Source organism: Callionymus lyra, chromosome 9, assembly GCF_982586985.1.
Source record: "Callionymus lyra chromosome 9, fCalLyr1.hap1.1, whole genome shotgun sequence".
NCBI lineage: Eukaryota > Metazoa > Chordata > Actinopteri > Syngnathiformes > Callionymidae > Callionymus > Callionymus lyra.
The window spans coordinates 10,424,250-10,450,693 of NC_141826.1; the positions used below are offsets into that span (position 1 = coordinate 10,424,250).

The 26,444-nt window shown below is 38.4% G+C and overlaps 3 protein-coding genes across 3 annotated transcripts; all 3 read right to left on the reverse strand.

Annotated features, from left to right (window-relative positions):
- gprin1 (G protein regulated inducer of neurite outgrowth 1) lies at positions 1-5,407 on the reverse strand. Its single transcript, XM_087799633.1, has 2 exons — positions 4,987-5,407; positions 1-4,760 (listed from the first exon to the last, which is right to left on the reverse strand). Exon 2 carries the CDS (start codon positions 4,734-4,736, stop codon positions 3,153-3,155), a length of 1,584 nt encoding a protein of 527 aa, XP_087655759.1. The 5' UTR covers positions 4,737-4,760; positions 4,987-5,407; the 3' UTR covers positions 1-3,152.
- A 2,543-nt stretch (positions 5,408-7,950) lies between these two features.
- On the reverse strand, positions 7,951-9,913 carry adirf (adipogenesis regulatory factor). Its single transcript, XM_087799750.1, has 3 exons — positions 9,788-9,913; positions 9,671-9,733; positions 7,951-8,054 (listed from the first exon to the last, which is right to left on the reverse strand). Exons 1-3 carry the CDS (start codon positions 9,864-9,866, stop codon positions 7,951-7,953), a joined length of 246 nt encoding a protein of 81 aa, XP_087655876.1. The 5' UTR covers positions 9,867-9,913.
- Positions 9,914-10,922: 1,009 nt separating this feature from the next.
- Positions 10,923-25,376, reverse strand: sncb (synuclein, beta). Its single transcript, XM_087799295.1, has 6 exons — positions 25,255-25,376; positions 24,561-24,689; positions 20,247-20,276; positions 19,073-19,158; positions 14,460-14,546; positions 10,923-11,746 (listed from the first exon to the last, which is right to left on the reverse strand). Exons 2-6 carry the CDS (start codon positions 24,679-24,681, stop codon positions 11,717-11,719), a joined length of 354 nt encoding a protein of 117 aa, XP_087655421.1. The 5' UTR covers positions 24,682-24,689; positions 25,255-25,376; the 3' UTR covers positions 10,923-11,716.
- Between the last annotated feature and the right edge of the window lie 1,068 nt (positions 25,377-26,444).

Genomic DNA, 26,444 nt, shown 5'->3' on the forward strand with positions numbered 1-26,444 from the left:
ATAAACAGGTTTAATTCATGTGAAGCGATATTTAAACAATGAGAAAGTTTGAATTGAAGATTCCTGCTCTCACAAACATGCACATTGTGAGCAAATACAAACCAAAGCGCAGCAGTTATACAGTCACGTCGTCAAAATTGTGTCACGAAAAGCTCACAATTCAAAACTTGAATGAAGAAAGAAGAAACCGTGATAACATTGAATAAAGCACATTTAAAATGATTTGCATCACAAATTATATCACCAATGCCTTGCAAAAACTAGCCATGATAACTCAGAATGTAATTTCATTGTGCTTTTGAGTTTTCATTTGAGCAGTAAAATGAAGGAATAATGGGGATGATATTTTACTGACCCTGTATGATCCCCTAAAATATCTGATCCACTTAGAAATATACTGATCTAATTTACTCAAATGATTGTTTCTTCTTATATTTATATATGTACAGTAAATAGTCAAGTGAAATTTAGCAAAAGATTTCACTCACGAATGAAACAGCAGAGGGCGCTGTTGTTGTGATATTAAATAGTGGATTTGACTTTGGAAATAGACAATACATACATTATAAAATAATATAACTCATATATTGTCAACTCTATAATCAAACTTCAATATATCTTAAGGACGGTTTTGAAGTTATTTTTCTAACATTATAATGACATAAATCCTCCTTGTGGTGAAACGATCTGGTGCTGATTATCGTGTCAATCATGACTAATCGTCGTGTCAGGAACACCACAGAGGTGTCACCACTTTAAATTATCAGCATGGATTATACAATTTTATATTTAAAAGGTGCGAGACAATTGTAGCACATTTTGGTGTATTAATTCATTCGGCTCTCCCTCTGGTGGAATGAAGCCTTTTCCAGCTCTTTGGGTGAGATGCAGCGGACACCCTGGACAGCCGCGGACGGCAGTCCATTAGTTCATATTGAAAGACAACTACTTGTTCCTGGTATTAAGCTATTTTTTCACTATACATAAATACAAAACTTAAGCAATCGTCACTTCATGAGAATGTGTTACTAATGGAATACTTCTTTACTCCATGTGTTCTATTTGAGACAGATTGTAATTACACGTTAAAGGATTATGACTTGTCACAAGTCTTTTCATAACATGTCTGTTTTCTTTATCTTCTACCGTGTTTCTCTCAGTAAATGAAATCACCAATCAAGTTTAAAAACACAACAGGTTTCGATTGTCCATCATCATCAGACTCATTACACTTGAAGACAGTTATAAATCTCTGGTGCAAAACAACCATTCAAACATGATTGAAAAAAATATTAAATTATCAAGGCTGTTAAACAAACTTTTGTGATTCATTAAAATAAAAGTCCAACACGAATATTAGTAAGAGAAAATAAAAAAACAATATAAGTTTAGGGTTTAAGTTTTAAGTAAGTTAAGTTTGCACTTTACCAGGCATTTTGAGTGTAACACCAATGAGCAGTTCAATAATGTGAGCACCAGATTAGGACTGGCAGAAAACATCAAGGAACCAAATTCTTTAAACTATATTAATAAGTTCAAAACACATAGACATAAAGTTATTCAGAAGTTCACAACATAAAGTACCATCATCTCTGACCATCACAAATGGACAGACAACTATAGCTGTTTCATACAACTGAGTCCCTTTACCTCCTTCATCGAAACTTGAACAAAACAACCTGATTTCGTTTTAAAAGCTTGAAAAATTGAAAATTAGGGAAGAATGGGAATTATGTTCAGGAATATGACATATTTACATCTGTTTTCAAAAGATCACATGCAGAAGTTAAATGATTTGGTTAAATAAAAAACTTGACCTGATGTCAGTAAGATAAAAAAAACACTTAATAAATAAACGGTGATTTTGTTGACCAAGAATCTAATTCTGAGATTGTATTGCCTTGTAAGAAGATCCACGCCCACATTAGTTTGCAGTCACTTGTCACGTCTGTCAAGAAGGTTATTTTAAAAAGTTGTGTTCCAAAATGAAGATCTGGATCAGGGATGGGCAATAAAATGTTCTCCCGGGCAAATTATATACAGTGACTGTTGTAAGGGACCACCAAGCCAAGAGAAAGAAAGAAAAACATCTTAAATAAAAAAAAGAAAAGTAAATAGATTATCATTACGCCATGACATTTTATAAGAAAGCTAAATAAAATACACTTAAAGAAATGTATAAAACATGACCATAAAAGGTATGGTTATATAAAAATAAAAAATAGTTCCTCACAAAAAGGACACATAAAAAAAGAAAGAAGGAAGAAAGAAGGTCTAATAAAAATATGAAACAAAGTATGTGTTATGTGAGTTAAAAGGAACAAGACAAATAAACCAAATTGTTAGTAAGCTATCGGAGGAATTACTACACAAACATATTTTGCCTTTATTAGTACCGCATAAATATTAACTAAAAAGTTAAAGGGCTGCAATTTGCCCAGGTCTGATCTTGATCCACTAACAATCTCGATCAATTTATTCTGTGGTGCAGAATGAGCTTGCTCCTTTGTCGGTGTTATGTAGCTACGTTGCGGAAAGCAACGACCACCTGCTTTCCAAATTAGCTTATTGCTATCCACAGATTTTCAAAAGAAATGATTGAATTATCATCATAAAATAAATGAATGGCAATAATATTAAGGAACATGATTGCAGGACTCTTAAGACAAAAGTCAAGACTGGTCAATATATAACATGACTGCTGCTCTCATGCACGCATCAATGTAGCTGCTAGTAGCGTATAAGTTTGGATTCATATGACGCAATCGTGAATGACATCTTTACTCCAACACTGGATGGTCAGACAGTCACACGGTGCTTCACTGACATCGCAACGTGACTCGGAGCACATCCAGTAAACGGTTACAGTTCCCTCCGAAAAAAAAGTCAATGCCATTTGGATAAGAAACTTCATCCGACCCTGGACGTGTGAGATTGAGATCAGGGTGATGCGGCGATTAGAGTCTGGAGCAGCTGATGGTATAAAGACGCACTTGTTGCCATGGCTGCGTATTGTCTGAGGTGCTTATGAAAAAGAAAAGCGTCCTGCGAAGATGACTCACTGAGCAGCCAGGCGAGGAGAGAAGCCGATGACCTTGATAAATCACCTGCAGCTAGAAGTTCAAGTTACGTGGTACGTAAGCGTTCTGCGGTCACTCTGTGCTGTGGGCTCTGGAGCAACAATGTGGCTGCTGCATGTTCTCCATCAAACCACGAAAGGGATTTTTCCTGCGTCTGTTCCCCTTCCCATCCCTCGCTGCTCTCTTCCCTGCCCGGCCTTTCCCGAAACCAAGACAACCCTTGGCTGGTTCTGGCACCAGAGGAGTAGCTGAAGGGTTGAGTGGAGGAGGCGGTGGCAGTCCCTTCTGCTTCTTCACCTGCTTCTCCAGGTGTTTCTGGATTGCAGATCCCAGCACCGCCACCTCCACCACGGCTCCGTACACCTCCCACGTCATGCCCTTCTCGTCCCAGCTCACCTCCTGCACCGGCTCCTCTTCCTTCTCACTACAATCCTCCTCTACTTCTTCAGGTTTCTCTTCCTCCACCTTCGGTAGCTCCTTTTCAACCGGGACTTCCTTGATAGTCTCAGGAAAAACGGTGGCGGTTGGTGTCCTGGGGGTCATGGGAGCTGTACCCACCGAGCGGTACTCCACATCTTTGGTTTCATTCCCTACAGAGCTGATGAGAGACGCCGGGAAACTGAAAGCTTGGTCACCCTCTGGAGGGGTCATGGGGCTCGTGGCCACAGACTGACACTGAACCACTTCCAGACTGACTTGTGTGCGGATGTTGTGGCAGCCGAAAGGTGCCGGAGATTCAGGCACAAGTGGCTTCGTCACCGAGTCGTCTTTATTTTCTTCTGCAGAACATTCCGTATTGCTTGACGCTCCCTCTTCATCATCCCTTGGCTTCTCGGTTTGTTCGTCGGTTTCTATCACAGGTTCTACAGCGTAATCATCAGGCTCAGCATCGTCGGTCTCGTCATTGCCTCCGTGGTGGGTCACGAGGATGGTGATGTCCTGGTCCATGCTCCCCATCCTCCGCTGCTTGTTTGTGTCACTGCCGTCCAGAGGAGCTTTCAGCTGGGTGTCAGACCCAGGATTGCTTGAGTCTTCCTGATTAGGGGTTGGATCCACCACGGTACGCTCCTGTTTCTCACCTCCCCCCATTGACTGCACCTCTGGAAAAATGGTGGGTTTAGGGGTCATGGGTGACGTGGCCACTGAGCAGAACTGCGCCGTTTGACGGGTGTTCAGCTCTTCAGTGTCAGTCGCAATGGCAGTGGTGTTTGGAAAGAAGAACGTGTGATCCCCCTCAGGAGGGGTCATGGGGCTGGTCGCTGCGGAACAACACTGGACCACCTCGAGACTGACCTGCGTGCGCATGTGGTGTTGTCCGAACGGTGCGGGGGAGAACGGGTCGGTGGCCTGGGAGACGGTAACTTTCTCCAGCTGGACGATATTGTTTTTAGGAACATCCTCATCCTTCGGGGGTTCATTGTTATTAGCTTCGGTCTCCTGGATCTTCGATACCGGCTCGGTCGGGTTACAGTCCTTCCCCCTCGAGTCATCATCGATGGACTCAGAAATGGTATCATCTTCTGACAGGACGTTGCTTTCTGCGGAATTACTCAGGAGCTCCGACCCTTGACTTCCTCCCTCCAGCGTCCTGATGCTGGCGTCGTCGCTCTTCTCGCCGGGCTGCAGACCTCTCGTCTCGTCCTTCAGACTCCCCATTCTGCTTGAAAGTGGTTGACGCACCTGCAGCACAACCTCCGTGTTAATATCACACCAGTTGTCAACATCTTTATTATGCAAGCGTTTTCCCTGCAATACACCAGTGCGGTAACATGTATTCACCACAGAAGTACAAACACAAATACACAATAATAATCAAGAATCCACTTTTCTCTCAGCTACCTTCCAAACTCATGGTCAATAAAACGCAGCAAGAAGTTTGAATTTAAACTCTGAAAACAAGTCGTACCTCAGCAAGTCAGAGAGCAGCCTCCATCACGTTGTCTCCGAAACGAACTTCTCAACGGTTGTCTTGTCCGATAGTTTGTATTTATAAACTCATCGCTGTGGAGATTTTTAAAAAATGAGCGCAGCAGCAGCAGCGGCAGCAGCTCCAGGGTTGTCTCCAGAAGAATCTATCTCCGGCGATGCTCGCTCTTTAAGCTGCGCCCCTGTCTATTCAAAAGCTCCTGATTCCTGTTTCCCTGGAAACCACAGTTGGTTTCTGCCAGCGAGCGCTAATGTAACTACAAATATGTGCTCCACTATCTAATCATCAGTAAATCATAGTAATTAAAGAATGGTCTCCATAGTAACACAGTGCTGACGACGCACATTCAGGGTAATTTTTTTAATTTTAAATTTTAATTTTTTTAAGTGAGTAGAGACAAGGCGGGTTAACTGACCACATCCTTGACTGGCTTAATCCGTGCTAACAAAGGCAGACGTGAAGCTGTTTGACTCTTGAAATGGGGATATTTGGACGAGCGCTGCTGCCTGTGAAACCAGAGCGGTGCTCGCCGAAGGCGCCTGCGGGAACCAGAGCTGCACCTCCCACACAAACAAACACTTGTAAAACAGACGTCGTCTTTCATGCTCCTTCCAACCTCTTCACTTTCTCGACGCAGATCCTGCTCTGTGTGACGACTTGAGTGGGATTAAAGACATTTCAGTTCCTGGTCTGTGCAGTACAGTAGCAGCTTTCGAGCCCGAACAACGTGTACCTGCACAAGTATTCTCGCCACTAATTCAAAGGCCTCCACCAACTCTGGCCTCCACAGAGTTGTGTTGCCTAGCAACGGGTTTGTGCGATGTGAGGGAGGTGTGTAGCAGAGGGCCAAGGTAGAGCTTTGATCACACTCTCATCAGGAGCCATCAGCGTGCCAAAGGCCATGTTCTCAGCAGTGTGTGGCGAATAATGACCGAGGCTGATTCACTGATGAGGACTCTCCACGGAGCAGAGATGCAGCACGGTTGGATGCTGACAGACTCTCCCGAATTATCTCATTTTAGAGTGGATTTTAGGAGATTTCCAGTCCCACTGTGGATCTGATACATCAACTAAATGTATCATGTGATCAGTTTAGCAGATGTCTTTTTACATCTTGCTTTTTTATTTCTACATGCTGTTTATACTTTCATTATAATTGTTATACACAAGTAGCTTTTTGTTCTTTTTATGTTATAGCTATAGACATGTCCTATGAGTGATTGATTTTCCCCTATTTTTTGATAATTAAAAATGACGGAGTTCTTGACAGCGTAATAACTTAAATGGTTAAAAGCACAAAAAGATCAATTTTATAACGTGGAAACAAACTTGAATTCAGCAACAAAAACTATGTCTTCTTTTCATCTCAGTGAAACATCCATCCATCCATCCATCCATCCATCCATCTATCCATCTATCCATCCATCCATCCACCATTCATCCATCTGCCTTCCATCCTTCTGCCATCCATCCTTTTGCTATCCAACCTTCCTTCTTCTAACCATTTATCCACCTTTCTGCCATTCCGTCCGTCCGTCCGTCCGTCCGTCCGTCCGTCCGTCCGTCCATCTGTCCATCCATCCATCCATCCACCCATCCATCCGCCATTCATCCATCTGCCTTCCATCCTTCTGCCATCCATCCTTTTGCTATCCAGCATTCCTTCTTCTAACCATTTATCAACCTTTCTGCCATTCCGTCCGTCCGTCCGTCCGTCCATCCGTCCATCCATCCATCCATCTTTCTGCCATTCATCCATCTGCCTTCCATCCTTCTGCCATCCATCCTTTTGCTATCCAGCCTTCCTTCCTCTAACCATTTATCCACCTTTCAGCCATTCCGTCCGTCCGTCCGTCCGTCCGTCCGTCCGTCCATCCATCCATCCATCCATCCATCCATCCATCCATCCATCCATCCATCCATCCATCCATCCATCCAATAAGTTCCCCGCAATGACTGGGGACAAGAGGATACAGTCGACTACCGCAGCAGCTTTCAAAACTGATATTTGGACATATTTTCGGTTTCAAAACAAATGAAGGCAGTAACGACTTCGTAATGAGTCATGTGGTCTGTAAATTCCGAGTCAAGTACTCGACAATACTACAAATATATCACAGTTATTTTGGTGGATACCGTGGAAAGGTTTCCAGCAGAAGACAGGAAGATGTGATATCATTCTGACTTGAGGTAAAACTATGTTATATATAGTGTATATATTTTCTGTTCATGACAAAAAGGAAAAAAGTTTTATCCTTCTTCATCATGATGAAGACATTTCCTGTTTGTCTGTGATCCTAACTCACAGCAACTTGTAGATAAAGGCTCTCTGGCCTGCTTCTTGTCGAAGAACATTAAGTTGGCTTCATGCTGCACTGCTGGAGTGAGGCCTGGATCACCTACGCTGGTGTGGGGGAGAACTTTGTTTTTGCTGCCGGAACAGTCGAGGATCAGGGGCTGGTGAAAGTTGAAGTGAATCACTCAAATACACAAAGAAAGACTTGAAACAAACATTTGAAAATGTAAAATAAATATCAAAACAATTGTATTTGACGTTCAATGCTTTTTTTTTCACACTAAAATGTTGAAATCCTACAGATTTATTGACTTTGTTACTTTATATTCATACAAACTTAAAGATCATATATTGTTTCATGTCTGTGCTTTTTAGTTTTAGTGTAGTCCAGTGAAAATAGGTTTTCTTCTGAATTAATTTAACAAAAATATGACAAATTGTCCCCTTAAGAGTGTTAACATTTGAATAACTAAATTAAACAGTTTTAACCTTTTGATCATGAGAAGGGAAGATAATGCAATTATTTTAGTTTTCATACAACGTTATATACAAGGTGTGACGAAAAAAAAAGAGTTTTATTTCCTTAAATAATCACAATTATTAATAATAAAAACATACATCAGTTCCAAAGCTTCACAATCCAATCATCACTTGCTCTCCAACTTGTGTCCGAAGCCCTTGATGGACCCGGCTGCCTTGTCAGCAGCTTTTCCTATCGCAGCTTGGGTCTGTTTGTTGGCCTCCTGAGCAGCTGCAGGAAGGAAAAACACATTTATTACATGACAACATTTCAACTTTTCACTTTCCCTCTAGCAATATTAAAACCTAGAATTGAGTTATATCCACTAATGCAGATGATGTTCATTATGTGCCGCAGGGTCCTCGGGTAACCTCGCCGCTGTCGTCATCGAGCGCAGCGTCTCTGCTCCCATCTCTGCTTCGTTCGACACATTTGTGACGGGTAGTCATTAGTATTTCGTTGTGTCATCACTTTTTAAGGCTAACAACATTATGCCTGAGTTCTTGTCACAGGAACGGTGACTCTGGCAGGTAACTTCCCGCAGCCTGACAATCATTTTAATGAGAGATTTTTTAATAAAAATCTGATATCAGTTGGGAAATAAACAATGTTAGGGATGCCATGTTAGTGTTGTAACTCTAGAAAAATGCTATTAAAACACGACCTTTATACATTATATTATAACAGATATTATTTACCTATACTGATGAGGGTCCCCAAGATTCTTTTAAAAAATGTTATAAAAATCAATCAACAAGATTGAATGTCTGCTTCTTTTTATGTGTTGATAGTTTATGACATGATTTATGCTAGAATAAATAGCATAGAAATTAAAAGATTAAACATAAATCTAAGTATAAAAAAAAATGCTAATGACAGAAAACTGTCCAGGGAACTTTTGACACTTTTCTTTTCTGTTTTTCTAAATTGATGTGTAAGATCAATATTTACCTTATACTTTATATAGTAGCAAAATAACCATTTTTGAGCTGGAAGTTTTGAAGAAAGTTAGTTAGATAGTATATAATAATAATACAAATTTTGAATTGAGCAGAGATTTTGGGGATTTTGAGTGTGAAACTCTACAGAATGTAAAACAATACCAATCAAAAATTAACAAATACATTCTTAACACACATTTTTAAAACTTTTTTTTTTCAGACGAACAAGTATTTAAAGCCAAATTTAACAAACATGATACATGTATTTGAAATAAACAATAAATAAAATAAAATAGTGGATCGTTACTTTTCACGCTCGTTAGCAAAGGGAGGATATTTATGAAATACTGTTGGAGAAAATTATTTAAAACTCAATGTATTATATTATTTGTTCGGAAGGAGCAATTACAGGTCAACATTTCTTGATGATTTAGACCTTTATTCATTCATTCATTTGTATATTTACTACCGGTTATTGGGGTTTAATTGAGTTGAAACTTAACCCAGCTGCTTAGGTCAGGAAGTTCCTCTCACTAAACCATGTAAAAACCAGGCTAAACATAAAATAAATATATATATATATATATATTTTACAATAATTTAAATCATCAGAATACATAGAATAATCAAATTATATATAATATATATCTGAAAACCTAAAAACAACATTTTGGTCTTAAAGCATCTTAAAGCGAATAAACTTACATACTATAATAGTAATAAAACAGTTCATCTTTCATATGATCTACCTGCTAATCCAAAAGGTCACAAACATACATCCTTATGATGCTTAACAAAAGCTTCTTCATAACTTTGGTACTTGTGGTTGTGATTAAATACATAACACAAAAATAAACCAGGAGTGTGGATTCATCCAGAAAAGGACAAAGAGCTGTGATGTTTTACCAGTGTTGGCTGTTTCCTTGGAAGAGTCTGCAACCTGCTGCACGGCCTCTTGAGCTGCCTGCACTAGAGACAGAGAGTTTCAGGAGGTTGCATTGAAAAGTTCAAGTGACTCCATACTTGCTGTTTCTGTGACTCCTTTAGCTGCCGAGTGACCCGAACTCTTCAGACCCCCAAAGGTCTTCTTGAATGAAGCCATGTCTCCGTCCCAGCGGCGTCCTCGCACCAGTCTGAGGGCAAAGCTGCTGGACCTAATGTTTAATACTGTCGGGGTGAGACTGAGACAAGGGAGCTTACACGCGCCGCCTGGATTAACTCGGACAAAACAAGCCCAAAGAGGCCAAAACAGATTGGCATCCGAGCAATGGCTGCCCCGTGCCAGAGTATTCTGCACGCTCAGCAGATTCTGCAGTAGCCGGCCTTTCACGACAGGAAAAGAAAAACTAGACACATTGAAAATTATCTACCACTTTCATATGTTTCAATTTCACTCTTGAGATGTAAATCATTTTGTTCTGAAAGTTAAAAATTGTCAGAGAGTTTAGAAAAATAAAGAGTTTTCTCAAGGTTTTTTTCGTTAAGAAATAATTCCATGATTCCAGTAGTACTAGTATTTTTTTTTTGATACATCAGGGCAACTTAAAACAATTAAAATTAAACAATCATAGTGTTTTATTCTACTTTCATGATGTGTTTTTAATAAAGTTTTATATTGCATTGCTTCAACATTAAGACTTGAAAGAAAAAAAAAAGGAAAAATACTTCTGGGGGCTACATAAATAAAAACTACGAATTTCATTGAGAAATTAATTATAAAATACAACTTACCTTCTGTGAACTTCTTATGGTTTATTATTTCTCTCCCATTGGATTTTTCTTTTTAGCATTTGAAATATTGTTATATCAACAAGCTCCATTGGCAAATCGCAGTACTCGGTCACACAACAAACTTTTGTTGTTGCTCACCACAAATCCTACAAATAAATCTCGGATCCAGATGGTAATCCTGAACAACCTTGACGCAACAGATGATTTATTTTTTTGTACCTCATATATTATATACTATATAACTATCTTAATCAGTCTCTCTACCACTAGACCGGTTGATTGTTAAACATAAATCCTCCAATAATAAATAATAAAAATAATAATATTAAACGCCTATTCTGAGAATGCAATTTAAGAATCTCGCCGCTAGATGTCGCTACTTCACGTAATCAAATCAATCATCAATCATCATCTTCAACAACAAAAGTTGGTGTTTTTCTTTTATTTCCTTTTTTTAATTTTTATTTACAGACGATTTGTATATCTGGCTCAACACATAAACCTTTTATATTGACAAGTCCTGCAATTTAAAGCACATTTTGATATGACAACCATTATGATCTCAAGACTCGATATATTGACTTTGACCTGTTAAAATCTTCAGTACGCACAAACACACGCACACACAGACATGTTTACTCTGTCCATTTCTAACAGATAGTTTACTGGAATGATTCACAAGCAACTATAAAGATACAATGTAAAAAACTTCATAAAACGTCCAAATGAATTCCCAAAGAAATGTAAAAATAAAAGTAACAAACGAACCCACAAACAGGCATTGTCGACACTTAAGAGGATATTATTGTATTAATATCTGCTTGCAACCGCACATATTTAATTTTTTTCCTCTCCCAATGTCTCATTGGAAGATGATAAACATCTATTGCACGTCTCTAAATACAGATACACACAACGTCACAAGCCCTGGCTCTGGTCTCATTTCATTGGGAGGGAGTCAAGGAAATGAGACAGTGAGGACGGTCCTACATGTCAATAAATACCTACATCCAACACATTACAGTAAGAACAACATTTACAATATAGAATCATAAAAGATTTGTCTTGAAGGAAGAACAATTTCTGTGGGAATGCTCGTCTTTTTGTGGTTTTGTTTTTTGCAACGGGGGGGGGGGGGAATTGTAGTGGTATCAGCATGTCCTTGTTATTATTAGAAATGTTATTGTGCTGCTGGTTAGACGGTGATCTGGAATGATGGGTTTATGCCTCTGGCTCGTAGTCTTGGCTCTCCTGGGGAGAAGAAAGACATTGTTAGTGGAAAGTCGGGGTAAAGTTGGTTTTAATTAAGGATTTCTTGGATGGTTTGTGGACTGGAAAAGTGGCCAAATAGTAACTGAGAGTAAACATGGAAACCCTCACCCTTACGAAAGAACAGTCAATCTATGTCAATTTAGAAACAAATACAATCCGTCCTGAGGGTTCTCAGTCTTCCACAGAAAACTCATTTGATAGAATCAAAGCCTTTCAGCTCAGCTCTTTCTTCACCACCAAGCTACTTATTTGTGCTCATATAAAATGCCTGAATTGAAATTAAATAAATAATAACAATTAACAAAACAATGTTATCAATTAGATAAGTTATTATAACAATGACTTCATTGTTTGGAATACGCGTTTAACCTTTGAATTGCAATTAAATAAAACAAATGATTTTGCTTATTTTCGTTCAAATTAGTCAGTTAGGTCTAGGTTGTGTTATCAGTCATTATTTTTACATTTGATATTACCGACAAGCGATAAATTATATAAAATGACCTAAATGAGAATAAAAAAATCTTAGAATTCAGAATTCTACATAAATAATTCCAAGTACAAAGATTATATTACTGAATATGCCATTATTATATAAAGTCTAAAAAGGTCTAAAGCAGGGGTGAGATATTGCATTTACACAGGGGCCACATTTTATACAGGCTGTTGTGAGGGGCCATCCAGAAAAAAAGAGGGGAAAAGTACAAAATGAAGTAATAATATTAACCTAAATATGTTCAAAAATATTATTTTTTTTATATTTAAATCTATTCAATCACTCACAAAAATGAAAAAAGCGGAAGACAAAAATCCTATAATAAAAACACTACAGTCATATTCAGAGACTAATAATGATAATATAAATAAATACTGATACTTTCTACGTGATCTTTGATCTCACGAGGGCCACACAAATACAGTCAAAGAACTCCATGTTGCCCCTGGACTGCAAATAATTTTCATGTTATCACATTTTAATGTTATGCTGTTGAAACTTATTGATATTGAAAACATTACCTTTGTTTAAACTAAATAGAACTAATAAATATTAATTATAAATTATATAATATCAACAAAAAATAATATGAAATCAACCCAGCTATAAATGAACAAGCTTTTATTTATAAAAAAAAAAGATTAACTTATCAAGACTACTATGACACGTTTGTTTTTAACGCAGCAGTGCAAGAGTCAGTAGCTCTCTAGCGCCTGCAGGTGGCAGCACTGTCCTTCCACCGGACCACTGACGTGTCGTGATCTCCCAGCATGCGTAGCTGCGCCTCCTCAGACGTGCTCACGCAATAAGGACACAGCTCTGCTAGAGAGTAATACTCTTGTAGCTGGTCTGAGAGCAGATTGGAGTCGGGCGAGCGGTGACTCACCGGTTGATGCTCAGCCTGCAGATCAGGCTCTGTATTTACAGCAATGCAGGGAGATTCTGATTTTTTTTACCCAGAATGCACAGAGGCGGCGTTATTACCACACCCAGAGTGAGGGCTCATGCATCTCTGGCTAAGGATGGGGGAGGGGAGAGAAGAGGCAAGAAGAGATGGAAAGCAGGGACAGAACTAGTGGCTGCTGGGAAATTGTCATTTACATCCAACTAGATGACATCATCATGAGTGTTTCACTGATATTATATTGTTGTTTTCCTCTGACAGTGAAATGATTTATTCTGATTTAACTTAAACTTTAAATAAAATAATAAGCTGGACGTGATGATCTAGTTATCTGTCATCTTCAGTCGGGGGCCCTTTGACTGTATTTTTGTGGCCCTCATGAGGTGAAAAATCGTGCAGAAACTAACAATTTTTATTTTGTATTTATTTCTATTATTCATTACTACTCATTAACGATGACTATTTTGATTTGTTTTATGACTTTGTTTTAAAAAACTTTTGTCCTCTTTTTGAGAAGATTTGTGTTATCTCGGGGTCAACGAAACAAGTGTAAAATTTAGTAATAAAATCAAGCTAAAAATGCTAAAATTAGTAGTACCTTTCCCCCAAATATTTTCACTCAACCCTTGTGTTATGACTTGGTCAAGGTGACTCGCAGGGCCGAAAACAAATGTTCGAGGTATCCCTTGTGTTGTCTCTGGGTCAAGATCATCGACCACTGATGCTGCATATGTATTTCTGGAAGCCACACTGAGGTGAAAACAATTTGGAAAAGAAAGTACTATGCTATGCTAACTTTAGCTTTTTTAGCTTGATTTTATTGCTTGCTTTTATACTTTTTCCTCCTTTTTTTTATTTTTTATTTACTCACAACAGTCACTGTATAAAAATGACCCCTGAAGAAATATAATTTCTCAAAACGCTCTTAAACTAATCAATTTAATTATTTTATTTAGTTTATTATGTTTAAAATGTTTATTTCGTTTCAAATCATAACCTCTTAAATGTTGCAGGTAAATTCCCATTAGTACACAACATAACCTAAATCTTTCCTGCTAGCATGTTAGCATGGCTAAATCTCCACTTCTAGTAGCACCTGACATTAAAAAACCCTCGGTCCCGAACACACGCCCCGGTGACTCGTCTTTTTAACTCATCTCAGCAGGAGCCACGAGCAGAACCGTACGATCCGTCTCGAACGGTGTCACAACATCGAGCTGCTGGATGCCGACGCCGCCGAGCACGAGTGGAAAAGAAATGCAAAAAGCGATTGTGTCGTGCCGATGGATCACCTGCTGGGAGTCGTCATATGTCTCCCCTTCTGGCTCCAGCATCCCCTCGCCCTGGCCCTCCATGGCCTCCTGTCCGTACTCCTCAGGCTGCAGAGACAAACACAGGAACACATGACACTGACTCAGTCATATTTATTGTAGCAAGTAGTGCTACAGACTGCTCGCACAACACACAGTCAACAAGAAAAAATGGCTGTGGCATTTTAGCTCTCAACCTATCAAAGATTTTGAAAGTCCTTCAAAATATTTCAGGATCCAGATGGTCATCTGAAATTCCAACACAAATAAATACACTGTTTCCCATTATTAGAATTTGCAGTAGAATTCATTTAAATTTAGTCATCAGTTGGTAAGTTATTTTGTCAACGGACAGATGATTGCATTGTTCTCCTTGGCAGATGTATAAATACCTAAGGACTAAGTATTAATGATGTTTTTTTTTAATTACAATTTCAAATCTTAAGACAAATTGTCAATGGGGCAAAAAAAATGAATCTTGCATTATAGCTTTCTTTCTATCACAGAAGTTGAAAAATCCTTCAAAAATACTGGAGGATCCAGATGGTCATTTGACATTTCAACACAAACAAATGGAATGTTTCCCCATTATTAACAGTCCCAAATAATTAATTTATATACAGTCATCATTTTTCCAGTTATTTTGTCAACGCATAGACAGGCAGACTATTGCATTATTCTTCTTGGCAGATGTAAAAATACCTTTAAGTACTAGGTACTGATGATGTATGTTCAATTCGATTTTATTTCAAGTGTCGAATCATGAAGTTATCTCAAGACACTTTACTGTTTAAAAAGACAAGATAGGATAAATGAAAAAACTAGTACAACAAATCAGCGATTGGTGAATCATTGTGACAGTGACAAAGAAAAGGCAGAAACCCAGAGCAGAACCAGACTCAGTGTTGATGGCCTCCTGCTGGTGTTAAACTGTCAACAGTATCAACATGGGAATTGACCCTAGATATTAATTTTAAGAAAATGCTGGATGAAGAAGCAAACTATTAAGTGATGTACTAAATTACCGTCTGGATCTGAGTGATTTGAAGGATTTGTAACTACCTGCAGATCATCTTCACTCTTGCTGTGTGTGCTCTGTGAGCGAGCTACAGATCGCTGCCGGTACCAGTTGTTCCATTAAACTCATTGCAATCATTGATTTTTTTTCCAACCCTCAGGGGCCAAATTCGGCCGACCAAATCATTATATAGTCCAATAAGAGTGAAAAATAATGTTGAGACTGATAAAAGATTTTTGGCCCCTTCTGTGATTGAGTCTGACACCGTTTTGAAATATAAAAATATACATTTGATCCTTAAAATAATTGAAGGCAAGAATACAGGATTTTATTATAAAACTATACTAAGCCCCATAATGCACTGCAGCAGTTGACGCTCCTATATGTCACAGGAAGAAAATATAAAAATATCAATCAAAATAGTATCAAAAGATACAGATTGTTTTGTGTCAAATATATGCTTTTGCGAAACATTTCAAATGACAGCAAAGCATGCTGGGAGCCTCGGCTGAACTCATCCTGACCAGTGTCAAGCACAGACGTAAACCTTTAATCCATTTACGTCTTACACACTAAGCAACTCAACGAAACATAAACATGCAGAGCGCAGATGTTTCTTACACACAAGAGCCACTCAAATGCAAAATATGAGAGCAAAGGTGTGAATAATCTTGTTAGTCACAGTTGAGTTGAGTTTTTTCTGCTGAAGGCTCCTGGTCATGTGTCCCACTGACTCACTCCGTCAAGCCCACTCAGGGCACTTGGACTGCTGCAGCTCTGTTTCTAACAGCGGCGGTGGTACTATCTCGGGTCGAGGTCCAGAACTACCTGACGGGCTTTCACACGCTACCGAGTATTGCTTCATCGTGGCTGCATCTGCTACCTGGATCCCTAAAAACAAAGCTAGTGGGTCACATGCTTATTTTTAAATCTGAGTCAAGTCAATTAGGTCAGAGAACAGACCGTAATCCTGGGTGTGCTGTTACAATGGTGCCACAGCCATGAGCAAGTAGAGCCACAACGAAGCAGTATTGCTTCCAGTTTGCATCGCATGCACTGATTAAGGGTTGTCAGGTTTCAGAAAAATTAAAAAATCAAATTCACTTTTTTAATGTTGATCTATACCTTAGAACTAATTTAATAATTAATTTCTCTTAGTGTCTACATTGAAATGTTATGTGGGATAGTATCCTACATCTTCTATGGCAGATCTATGGCAGACATTGAATGTAACCTGGAAAATAAATTGATTTATTGCATGATAAGTCATTTTTTACATTCATGCAACATAGCGAAAATATTACTTTTTAATGATCAATTTCTCTGAAATTCTACATTCATCGTTTTGATATTGTTTCTAGGACAATAGTCTACATTTTCAAGAAGAGATCCAAGGTAGTCATTGAGAGTAACTTGGGATAATTATTGATTTATAGCATCATAAACCAGTCTTCTTTGACAATGACATTCACGCAACATAGCTAAAGTATTAATCTTTAAATGATCAATTTCTTAAAATTCTACATTGAAATGTTATGATATTTTGTGGTACGGTAGTCTACGTGTTATATACAAAATCTAGGGCAGTCGATGATTGTAAGTCGGAATAATTATTGATTTACAGTATCATAAACCAGTCTTCTTTGACCAATCCAAGCTTGTAACATAGCTACGTTTTAATGATCAATTTCTCTAAAGTTCTACATTGAATCATTATTATATTTCTCTGGGATTGTAGTCTATGTTTTCTAAATGTGAGCTGAAGCAGTCAAGGATTGTAAATTCCGATAATGTGGGATTTATAGCATCATAAACCTGTCAATAACTATGTATTAATTTTTGATTATCAATTTCTCTGAAATTCTACCATTCTTCTAGAAAAATCTGAGGCAGTCAATTATTTGTAACTCAAGGAAAGTATTGATTTGTTGGATCTTAAACTTAACATTTTAAATGATTGGAAAATCTATTTACATTTTTAAACAGTAGCTAGAATGACTGTGACAATGAAGGATTACAAAGGCAGGCGAGCTAAATTAAAAGCAGGAAGTGTATTTTCTACATCTGGCGTTTGGGGAATTTATCATAAAGTTTAACAAGAACAATCCAGATTAAAGTGCGGCTCATGAATGGATAAAACCCAAGGACGGATAGAATAGCTTGACCTGCAGTACGTTGTTATTGATGTTGTGTTAGCCAATTGTTCTGTTAAGATGTTATGTACAGTATGTTATCTATGTTTTGGTTTAGTGACATAACGCTTGATTAAAGATAGAATTTGAGATTGGTTCTTGGCTTCTGATTGGTTTATATTTCATGGTGCCCTCCGTGGTTGCATAGATTTAGACAAAAAGGACCATAGTTGATTAAAAAAATAATGTATATAGAGTATTGAATGGGTAAATATAAATATATAGAGTATATAAATATAAGAAATATCAAGTGTAGCGTTTGGTGTAAGAAAGGTTTTTCTTTTTTAATATTTGTGCCGACACATTTACAATTTAAACATCCTCCAACCAAATCCACGATGAGCCACGATGAGCCAAGTGAAAGCATATAGTATAGTAGCAAGTAGTATTCAACTGACATATTTAACTTCCAGAAATGTGTTATAATAAATTTGATTACGTCGCCAACACTACATTTACGGATTTGTTTGCTTCCGCTAGCCTTAATCCAGGCCAAAACATGACCTTTAAGATAACAGCTAACCTTTAAGACAACCTTTAAGATAACTCCAGTTTTGCCATTCAATCTCTTTGTTTACTTCAACAGACTATATTTTGGGAAATAATATAGAAACCAATCTTTTTGTAAACCTTCACAGAGAAACAAGTGAAGTGTAGGATTAGGTATCGAGCTACAGTTCTTTTGTGCCATTGACCTAAATGCCTCTTCTCTAAGTGCAAAGTTTCAATACCTGCATGTGATAAAATCTTGATAATGTGTGGATCTTTCTGAAGAAAAACTAATAAGTGAAAGAGACAGTAAACATCAGATTAATTTGACACTTGTTAGCGATTGCTCTTTTTGCGCTTGAAATTATTTTTCTGCAAGAAAACCCCTTGAAGTGGCAACTTAACAAAGCTGAAAACTTAACTTAAGATTTGCATGAAATTGGTTTCGAAAAAAATTATCTTTCAGTTACTGATATTGAAGTGAAGGTATTGTTATCATCACCTGTACTGAACATTTTTTTTAATGTATACCCAGCGCTAGTGATGTATCCTAACTCATTTTTATCCCTCAAGCACTGTTATGACAGGGATCAGCCTGAGAGTGCTAATGCAGCCGAGCTCGGTCCCGATCGGAACAAAGCAACAGAATCACGTACTTAATAAGAGTGTCGGCAGTCTGAGTAATTCTCAGATCGACTCGTTAAGAAGCCCATTAGAGTAATCTGTCAGATCTGCAAGATTAGCTCGAGAGGAGAGCTTCCAACTCGGAGGTTTAAGACGGGGACAGGGCTTTCACGTGTGATCGACAAATATAGACAACGTGTCGGCAAACATTCAAGACTGCCAATTGAATCTCGTTTCAGATTAACAACGGCAAGTGTGAAGCGTCTACGTACGTTCATGTCAGACGGGAACTCGTCCTTCTTCCCCAGACCGGTGGCCGCTACGATGTTTCCCATTGCTCCGGTGGTCTTCTCCGCCACTGGAGACACACAAACACACATGTAACAACACCTCTACACATTTAACTCTTTAAACTTAAAACTTTTTTTAAAGCATAAATAGCAACAATGTATTTTACAATGTATCAGATTTACAATAATTTGCGAATATCATTAAAAACAACCTAATAAGTACATTTATGTTGTTGTCTTTTAGAGAAGTTAGCTCATGAGCTGCTAATTGTTACCATGTTTTATTTCATACTTTTATATGTATTAATAAGTACTTATCCATTTTCCCTTCTATCGTGCAACCTACACATGATACCACATGAAAGAATCAGTATTAGTATGTAGCATGTCACTTGCTCTACTTTATATGATATAAATTCTCAGTACTGTGTCATTAGTAACTGTTTTAAATGCTATTAAATTACATTTTATGGCTTGTAAAGTACTTATGAAGCAAACAGTGCATTTATCATTTAAGACTTTATCATTATTTACTTTTGTAATAAGGCTTGAATACGGTTTAATCTCAAGTCCAGTTGTTCAGATTCTGCACAGTTGCATCTACAGTATCTAGTTTAACCCTTGTGTTATCTCTGGCTCTGGGTCACAAAACAAATATTTTTTGTGGCCTCCGGGTCACCTTGACCCAGAGATTACACAATGGATACCACAAACACATTTGTCTTTGGGTCTCCGGGTCACCTTGACCCAGTGATAACACAATTTAATCTCTTTCCATTAAAGAAACCTCAGTCTACTTGATAACTTTGGTACTAAATAACTTAAGGTCTTCTGGTCCTGGTAAACTATTTAAAAGTCAAACTTGAATGAATCTGCTTTTTAATCAAGGCACCTTGACTTTGGAACGGCCTTGATAAGTTTCTCACGCTTTATTTTACCTGCTGGAATCTCATTTTCATTGATTTTTTTTCCATTTTATTTACCGTTTTCTGTGTGTATTAAAACTTTTTTATAGGATTTTCAATTAGATGTTTATCATCTAATGTCATCTATCCACTGACGCAGTTACTCTTCATGTCCTCATTCATTGTATTTCTATTTAACACATAGTTTTCTACTAATTTATGCTGATATTTAATCAAGAGAAGAAACTCACCTGTGCCCACACTGTCTTTGGCCTTGTTACCTGTGTACAAAAAAAAATATATTAGACATATAAACGACAAGTGCTAAACAAGGTTTTGTCAATAATTTCATTGTTCGTATTTGAAATAATGCTTATAACAGATGATGAATAGCGAAAACACACGCTAGCAAGTATTCATCTTATGCATCCTGGTTGACATTTCAAACCTTGAGTCGCATGTGTTCACAATAAATCCAACCTCACGACTAAATGCACATCCGAACACGAAGGCGGTGAGCAGAACAAACCGAGCTTCTCTGATGAGTGGACACTCAGCACGAGTGTCTGACTCTCGCTGCCATAACAACAACAACAGGTCGGCGCTCTCGTCCACCGGCGGAAACGTTATTGTCGGATAATCATCGGTGAGGTAAATAACAGCAGCTGGAGGTTCATCATTTATAACCTCACACTTAACACTTTTATTGGCTGATAATGAATTGGTTGTCGGGGGTCAAACGAGGACGCTCGAGAGTTTGTGGCTCTGCATTGATTCCATTAAATGTCAACAGTCTCTCTAACTGGGTTTTTTTTAAAAAGGTTTGAACATGTGCCGCACCGTCACCCGTCAAAGGGATTTGCTTATTATGTCACAGCTCCAACTGTTGTTTCGCTTCCACCGAGATGAGTCAGTGAACTTTCTATTTTTTAACTGCATCACATCGTTAAGCTCCCTGACCTTTGGCAGAGCACATCCATCATGCTTTCGTCGGCCCCGGCACCGCGGCGCACCCCCGCTGGTCCCTCGGCAGCCTCTCCACTGGGCCGACCGCAGAGAGGAGGGACTACCGTTAAATACCAGCGTCGGTCCGGTGCCGATCAATTAGAAAACGTTAAATAATAATAAGCTTTGTTGCTATGATGAGCATCTCACCAACTGACACAGCAGTTTTAGTCTAAAACTAGGGGTTATATAAATGAGGGGTCCCCAACTTTTTTTTTGGCACCAAGGACCGGTTTAATGTCGGCATTATATTGACGGATCAACCTTCAGATAAAAACTGCAAAAGGTAAATAGCACGACCGGTTGATGAACGTTAAATCATGAAAAATAAATTTCTCCGTAGTGCAGAATCAGCAATAGATCTAGACGTTGTTTATGCAACAAGATTGTCACGTTTTCTCTCGTTTAAACTAGTTTACAGGTTGTTTTTTAATTAAACTTGACTATAACTAAGATCTTGAAGTGTCAAGAATCAAATGCTAATGTTAATTCTGAGAAAAAGTTTCATCTTTCAAACAAAAATAAGCATTAGAATAGAAATTATTAAAAAAAAAAGTCTATGTGGTCCGGTAATACATGACGCATGGACCACTAATGGTCCCCAGAACAGAGCTTGGGGACCACTGATACGTTCTACTGTTTGGGAGGTAAAATAGAAAAAGAAAATTTAAATCTTATTTTTATATAATTAAAAATACAAGCAACCAACATTGGTACCAGTTAACATTTAATAAATAAGTATAAATTCTAAACCTCCTTTAACAATAGTAGTAGTAAATTATTCATTTACTAACTAAACATCAAACAATATTATAAAAAATATTTTATCAATAGTATAATGTAGTAATCTTGATCTTTTAAAAACATTTTTTAGATTAAATACTTAATATAGAGAAGTTATTACACGTTAAATAATAGTAATGAATAATATGTTTGTAAATTTGCCCCTTTCATAATCAATATTGTGTCCAGAGCTCTATTGATTCTATATTTATTTAAACATTCACACTGTGTCTCCACTCACAGATCGTTTTATTATCACAATCCTTCAGATCTCACAATAATGTGACGGATTAATCCCACGTACTCTTCGTGTTTAATGTCCACTTGTTTTCTCATCTCCATATATATGAATAATTCATGATTCACTGCGTGACATCATCCGAGGGAAACTATGTAACACTTCCTGCGCTGTGGTGGAAGCCCCTCACTCTGTCAGTCCGTGAGTGATAATTATCGGGGTCTCATCCTCGCCGTGCTCCGGCAGACTCAGCTGTCAAAAGGTGAGCCGCTGACCTATCAGAGCAGCTTCACCCCTCCTCCAATCGTACCTGGCTTCCTCCAGCAGCAACGTGCTCAGAGAACAGGATCCAGACTCGTGTCCACACAGAAACAACGAGCCTGGACCTTTTCTTACAGCAGCTTGACATGTGGCACTGAATAATTGGGGAATCGAGCTTCCAATTTTTTCCGGAACAGGAACCAGCAGACGACTGGTTGATGGCGGCGCTGACAAGAATATAGCAGGATAGACTGAATCCCATGACATGGGATAAACTAATGAATGACTACTGAGTTTTGTCACATGGCTTCAATTACATTACAATTAGTTTTAAGTTAAATATTGATGCAGAAAGAGTACTGTGAGGCCTTCGTTTCATTTAGGGTTTTAACGCTGATTTAATAGATTCGATTAGATTAGATTGACTTTATTAAACCTCTGGAGATCTCCTTCGGGAAATTAGATTTCAAGTACACAGCAGACGATAGACGGTACAGCAAGTTTTATTAAAGCAAGAACATTATTCATAAAGATATTAACAGTTTTGAATACTGTCATAAAAAAAGAGTATTATATTGTTTTGCACAAATATTTATATTACATAACGAGCATACATTTTTGTTATGCTTTTAAAACATTTACCATAAACTATTATTTGCCTTTATTTGAATCTAAAACTGTGCAGATCATTATGCTGGAGCCCTTACCAGCTTTCAGCATACGAGGCAAGAGTCTCTAGTCCATCACAGGTCACATAAAGGGAGCGATATATATATATATACATACCAATGAATATGTTAGAACAGAGGTGGGTTCATTCATTTCCTTAGGGGGCGCTATATCTTTTGTGACTATTGTGAGAGTATGTGTCTGTTTGTACAAAATTATATTTCTAACCCACTCTGCTGTGATTGGTCAACCTGTGGTTAATCCTGGAAGTCTCCACCTCCAAAGGACTTGTTGTATAAACGAAGCGGGGTGCAATTTTAGCTGGCTGGAGGTGAATGAAGTCACCTTTTGTAACCTCTTGTTCGCCAAGATTTCAGATGGAGGAGAACTTTATAAAGTAATAACTTCGAAACATGGTCATGAGGATATTTCATACTACATTTTGGAGAGGAGAACTTCAACATGTGAGTCAGGAAAGTGAGTCAGGAAAGTCGGATTATTCTCATAAAAAAAATTTCAATATTTAAAAATAAATTACAGGGGAAAAAAGGCGAGTATGGTCTGTAACCAGGATGTTTGAAAAATAAGACAGTGTTATTCAATTATTATTTTTTAATTATTTAAAAGATCTATAAAAAAAAAAACATGTTAATATGACATTAATCATTTTGAATAGTATTTACGTGTAATTATTTTGAGGGACAAACACTCCAAAAAGGAAAAATTAAAGGGGTGGATAAATGGATTACTCTAAAATAAAGATGTTTAAGAAGTTAAATTAAGAGATAATAAGTACAAACAAAACCAGTTTGCTGTCAGAAATTCCACTGGAGTTTTATAATTTTTCTATAATTGTGTGAGGGTGGATTACTTATAGTCAGAGGCCAGGGCAGTACTTTGCCTTATTTAGATTTATGTATTAGTTTTTTGACTGTGGGAGTAAACCAGTGACTGAATTAAATCAAGTACAGGTAAAACAACCTCCACAAAGATATAAGGATTCATCACTGTATACATTTTAAAGTATTTCATATTTGAGTGACCATTAGATGGACTTTATAGGCAGTTGTCAGAAATCTAAACTCATATTTCCCTGCTTCCTCCTCATCTAAGATAAGAATCCAACTCTTCTTAGATCATCAGTGTTTCCACGTCTGGAGCGAGTCGAGTGGTCTGTCCAATCAATCGTCGGTCACCGGCTCCGGTCGCTCTGACCTCTGGAACAGTGTCCATTACAAATTAGGCGGAGCCCGGACAAAAGCAGAAGCTCTGGTCGTCTGTTTCTCACCGGGAGGTATAGCCGACGCTCTTCACAATCCGCTGCCATCTGATGCAGGGACATGTGGCAGGAGCTGCTCCCGCTGACACTCGGCCCCACCCCCACCACCACCGTCGCCACCGTCCTATAGCTCCAGTCAAGTCAGGGCGACAGGACGTTCTCGGAGCATCCATCACTTTCACCCACTGACGTTAAAACTCATAAAGCCTCTCCTTCTCCATGAATCATCGGCGGAATCGATCGCGTCGGGCGTCACCGGGAACGTCACCTGAGACCCAGCGATCGATCCGTCTCATTGGGTGTGGAAGCGTGCGAGGGGGACCGTCTTACCTACAAACATGACTCCTTCTTTGGTCTTCTCCGCTGCCACGGCGACCCCTTCCTTGGTCTTCTCGGCGGCCACGGCCATCCCTTCTTTAGCTTTTGACAACCCCTTCATGAACACGTCCATCTTGGCTACTGTGAAGAGGGGCGACACTTTCAGTCACATGTCCAGCTCTTTTATATTCACATTTCTTTCCCCATTATGTGATGCAGGTTCAGTACACAGCGCCTCTAGTGGACCATCGTAACAACTGCACCTCACCTTGTAGTAAAAAAAAAAAACGAACCCATCCCTTCTTTTTTACGCATTAAATATTAACAGGTGAAAAGATTTGAATGGAATGCTTAATTGTGCTCATGAATTATTGCTCGACGCTAATGTTACTCGGATCTTTTGGGCTGCACATCATGTCCAGGACAGTAGCTGGGGGAAGGGAAGCTGCACACTTTCCTATCTGCAGGGGGATGAACGACGCGTTAATATTCGCTTTATTCCAGCTTGACGCGTCAGGTTAACACGCACCTACACACCAGTAAAAAATTGGTTAAAAAAAAAAAAAGAATATTCAGCGCAGGCCGGCGAAGCGTCCAATGGCGACGGTGATGCTTTTGCTTGTCAAATGGTGGTGACCTCTATTTTAGGGGATTTAGGAACGAGCGTGAGCGACCGCGGGGGGTAAAAAAAAAAGAGGGATCTTACCTTATTTACAAATAGTCCTCCTTTGGTCCCGTGGTGGCTCGGCTGCAGGTTCGACTCGCTGTTTAGGAGGAGGGATCTTCAAATGATGACTAGGTGGGCCTTCCTCGGGATGATCTTCCTCCAACAGGGACGGCCCCTTTCACGGTGCGGTTGAAACTATCACGTTCCCCCCTCCCTCCCTCCTCCCTCCTCCCTCCTCCTCCCTTCATCACAGAGTCTTTCCACGGATCGATCTGCCAGCAGAAGTTAATACTATTACAGACGTGGGTCGTCATCTTATCGCCTCGTTAACTGTATCAATCACATTTTACATTTCTCATTAACTCTACTGCGTGACGTCAACGATTCACAGGCAGAAAAAAAACATTAAAAAATGTATCAAAACCATTCACAATCTGCTCTTAGAAAATCTCTGGCTCAGGGGCCACATTTGGTCGTTTGAGTGTCACTATCTTGCCACCCAAATGGGGAAAAAAATATACAAGTAGACATTTTATTAGAATCATAAATATGTTCTTAATCTTCGATTAGATTGTGTTATCTTATACTTCTTTTTATTTATAGAAAATGTTTTCTTGTTCCATATATCTATCTATGTATGTATCTATGTATCTATGTATGTATGTATGTATGTATGTATGTATGTATGTATGTATGTATGTATCCATCTATGTATCTATCCATCTATGTATCTATGTATCTATGTATCGATCTATCTATCTATCTATCTATCTTTTAACTTTTATTGCCATAGGATTTTTTTGTGGTGGCAGTACAGAACAATAGAATGACATACTACTGTCCAGGATGTCCCCTACCTCTCGCCGAAGCAACTGGGATAGGCTCCAATGCCCCCCATAAGGGAATCAGCGGCAGAAAATGGATTGGATGGAAGATAACACAGAAAATAAGCAGTAGAAAAACAGAACCAAGTACCAAGGCAGACATTTTATTGCATGAGATGTTTTATTTTTTATCAAAGAAGTAGTTGTTTTTTCATAGTTGTACTTATTTTCTTTTTTATACTGTCCGGTGAAGTTCATTATTATTTAAAATGTTATGTATGTTCAGATTTAGTTATTTTTCTTATTTTAAGTAGCTGGAGAAGACTATGTGTAAGAAAGCAATACAGCATAAATAAATTAACAATAAATTGGCCCCGGGTACAATAAGTAGTCTCCTAGTAGGTT

Excerpts from the sequence above, each read along its gene's own strand:
- gprin1 (XM_087799633.1), bottom strand. The coding sequence starts at position 4,736 with ATGGGGAGTCTGAAGGACGAGACGAGAGGTCTGCAGCCCGGCGAGAAG.
- adirf (XM_087799750.1), bottom strand. The coding sequence starts at position 9,866 with ATGGCTTCATTCAAGAAGACCTTTGGGGGTCTGAAGAGTTCGGGTCAC. Across the intron at positions 9,734-9,787 it reads AGGAGTCACAGAAACAGCAA|TGCAGGCAGCTCAAGAGGCC; the intron begins GTATGGAGTCAC and ends CTCTGTCTCTAG. Across the intron at positions 8,055-9,670 it reads CAAGGAAACAGCCAACACTG|CTGCTCAGGAGGCCAACAAA; the intron begins GTAAAACATCAC and ends TCCTTCCTGCAG.
- sncb (XM_087799295.1), bottom strand. The coding sequence starts at position 24,681 with ATGGACGTGTTCATGAAGGGGTTGTCAAAAGCTAAAGAAGGGATGGCC. Across the intron at positions 14,547-19,072 it reads AGTTCCCGTCTGACATGAAC|CCTGAGGAGTACGGACAGGA; the intron begins GTACGTAGACGC and ends TTGTCTCTGCAG. Across the intron at positions 11,747-14,459 it reads CATATGACGACTCCCAGCAG|GAGAGCCAAGACTACGAGCC; the intron begins GTGATCCATCGG and ends TCTTCTCCCCAG.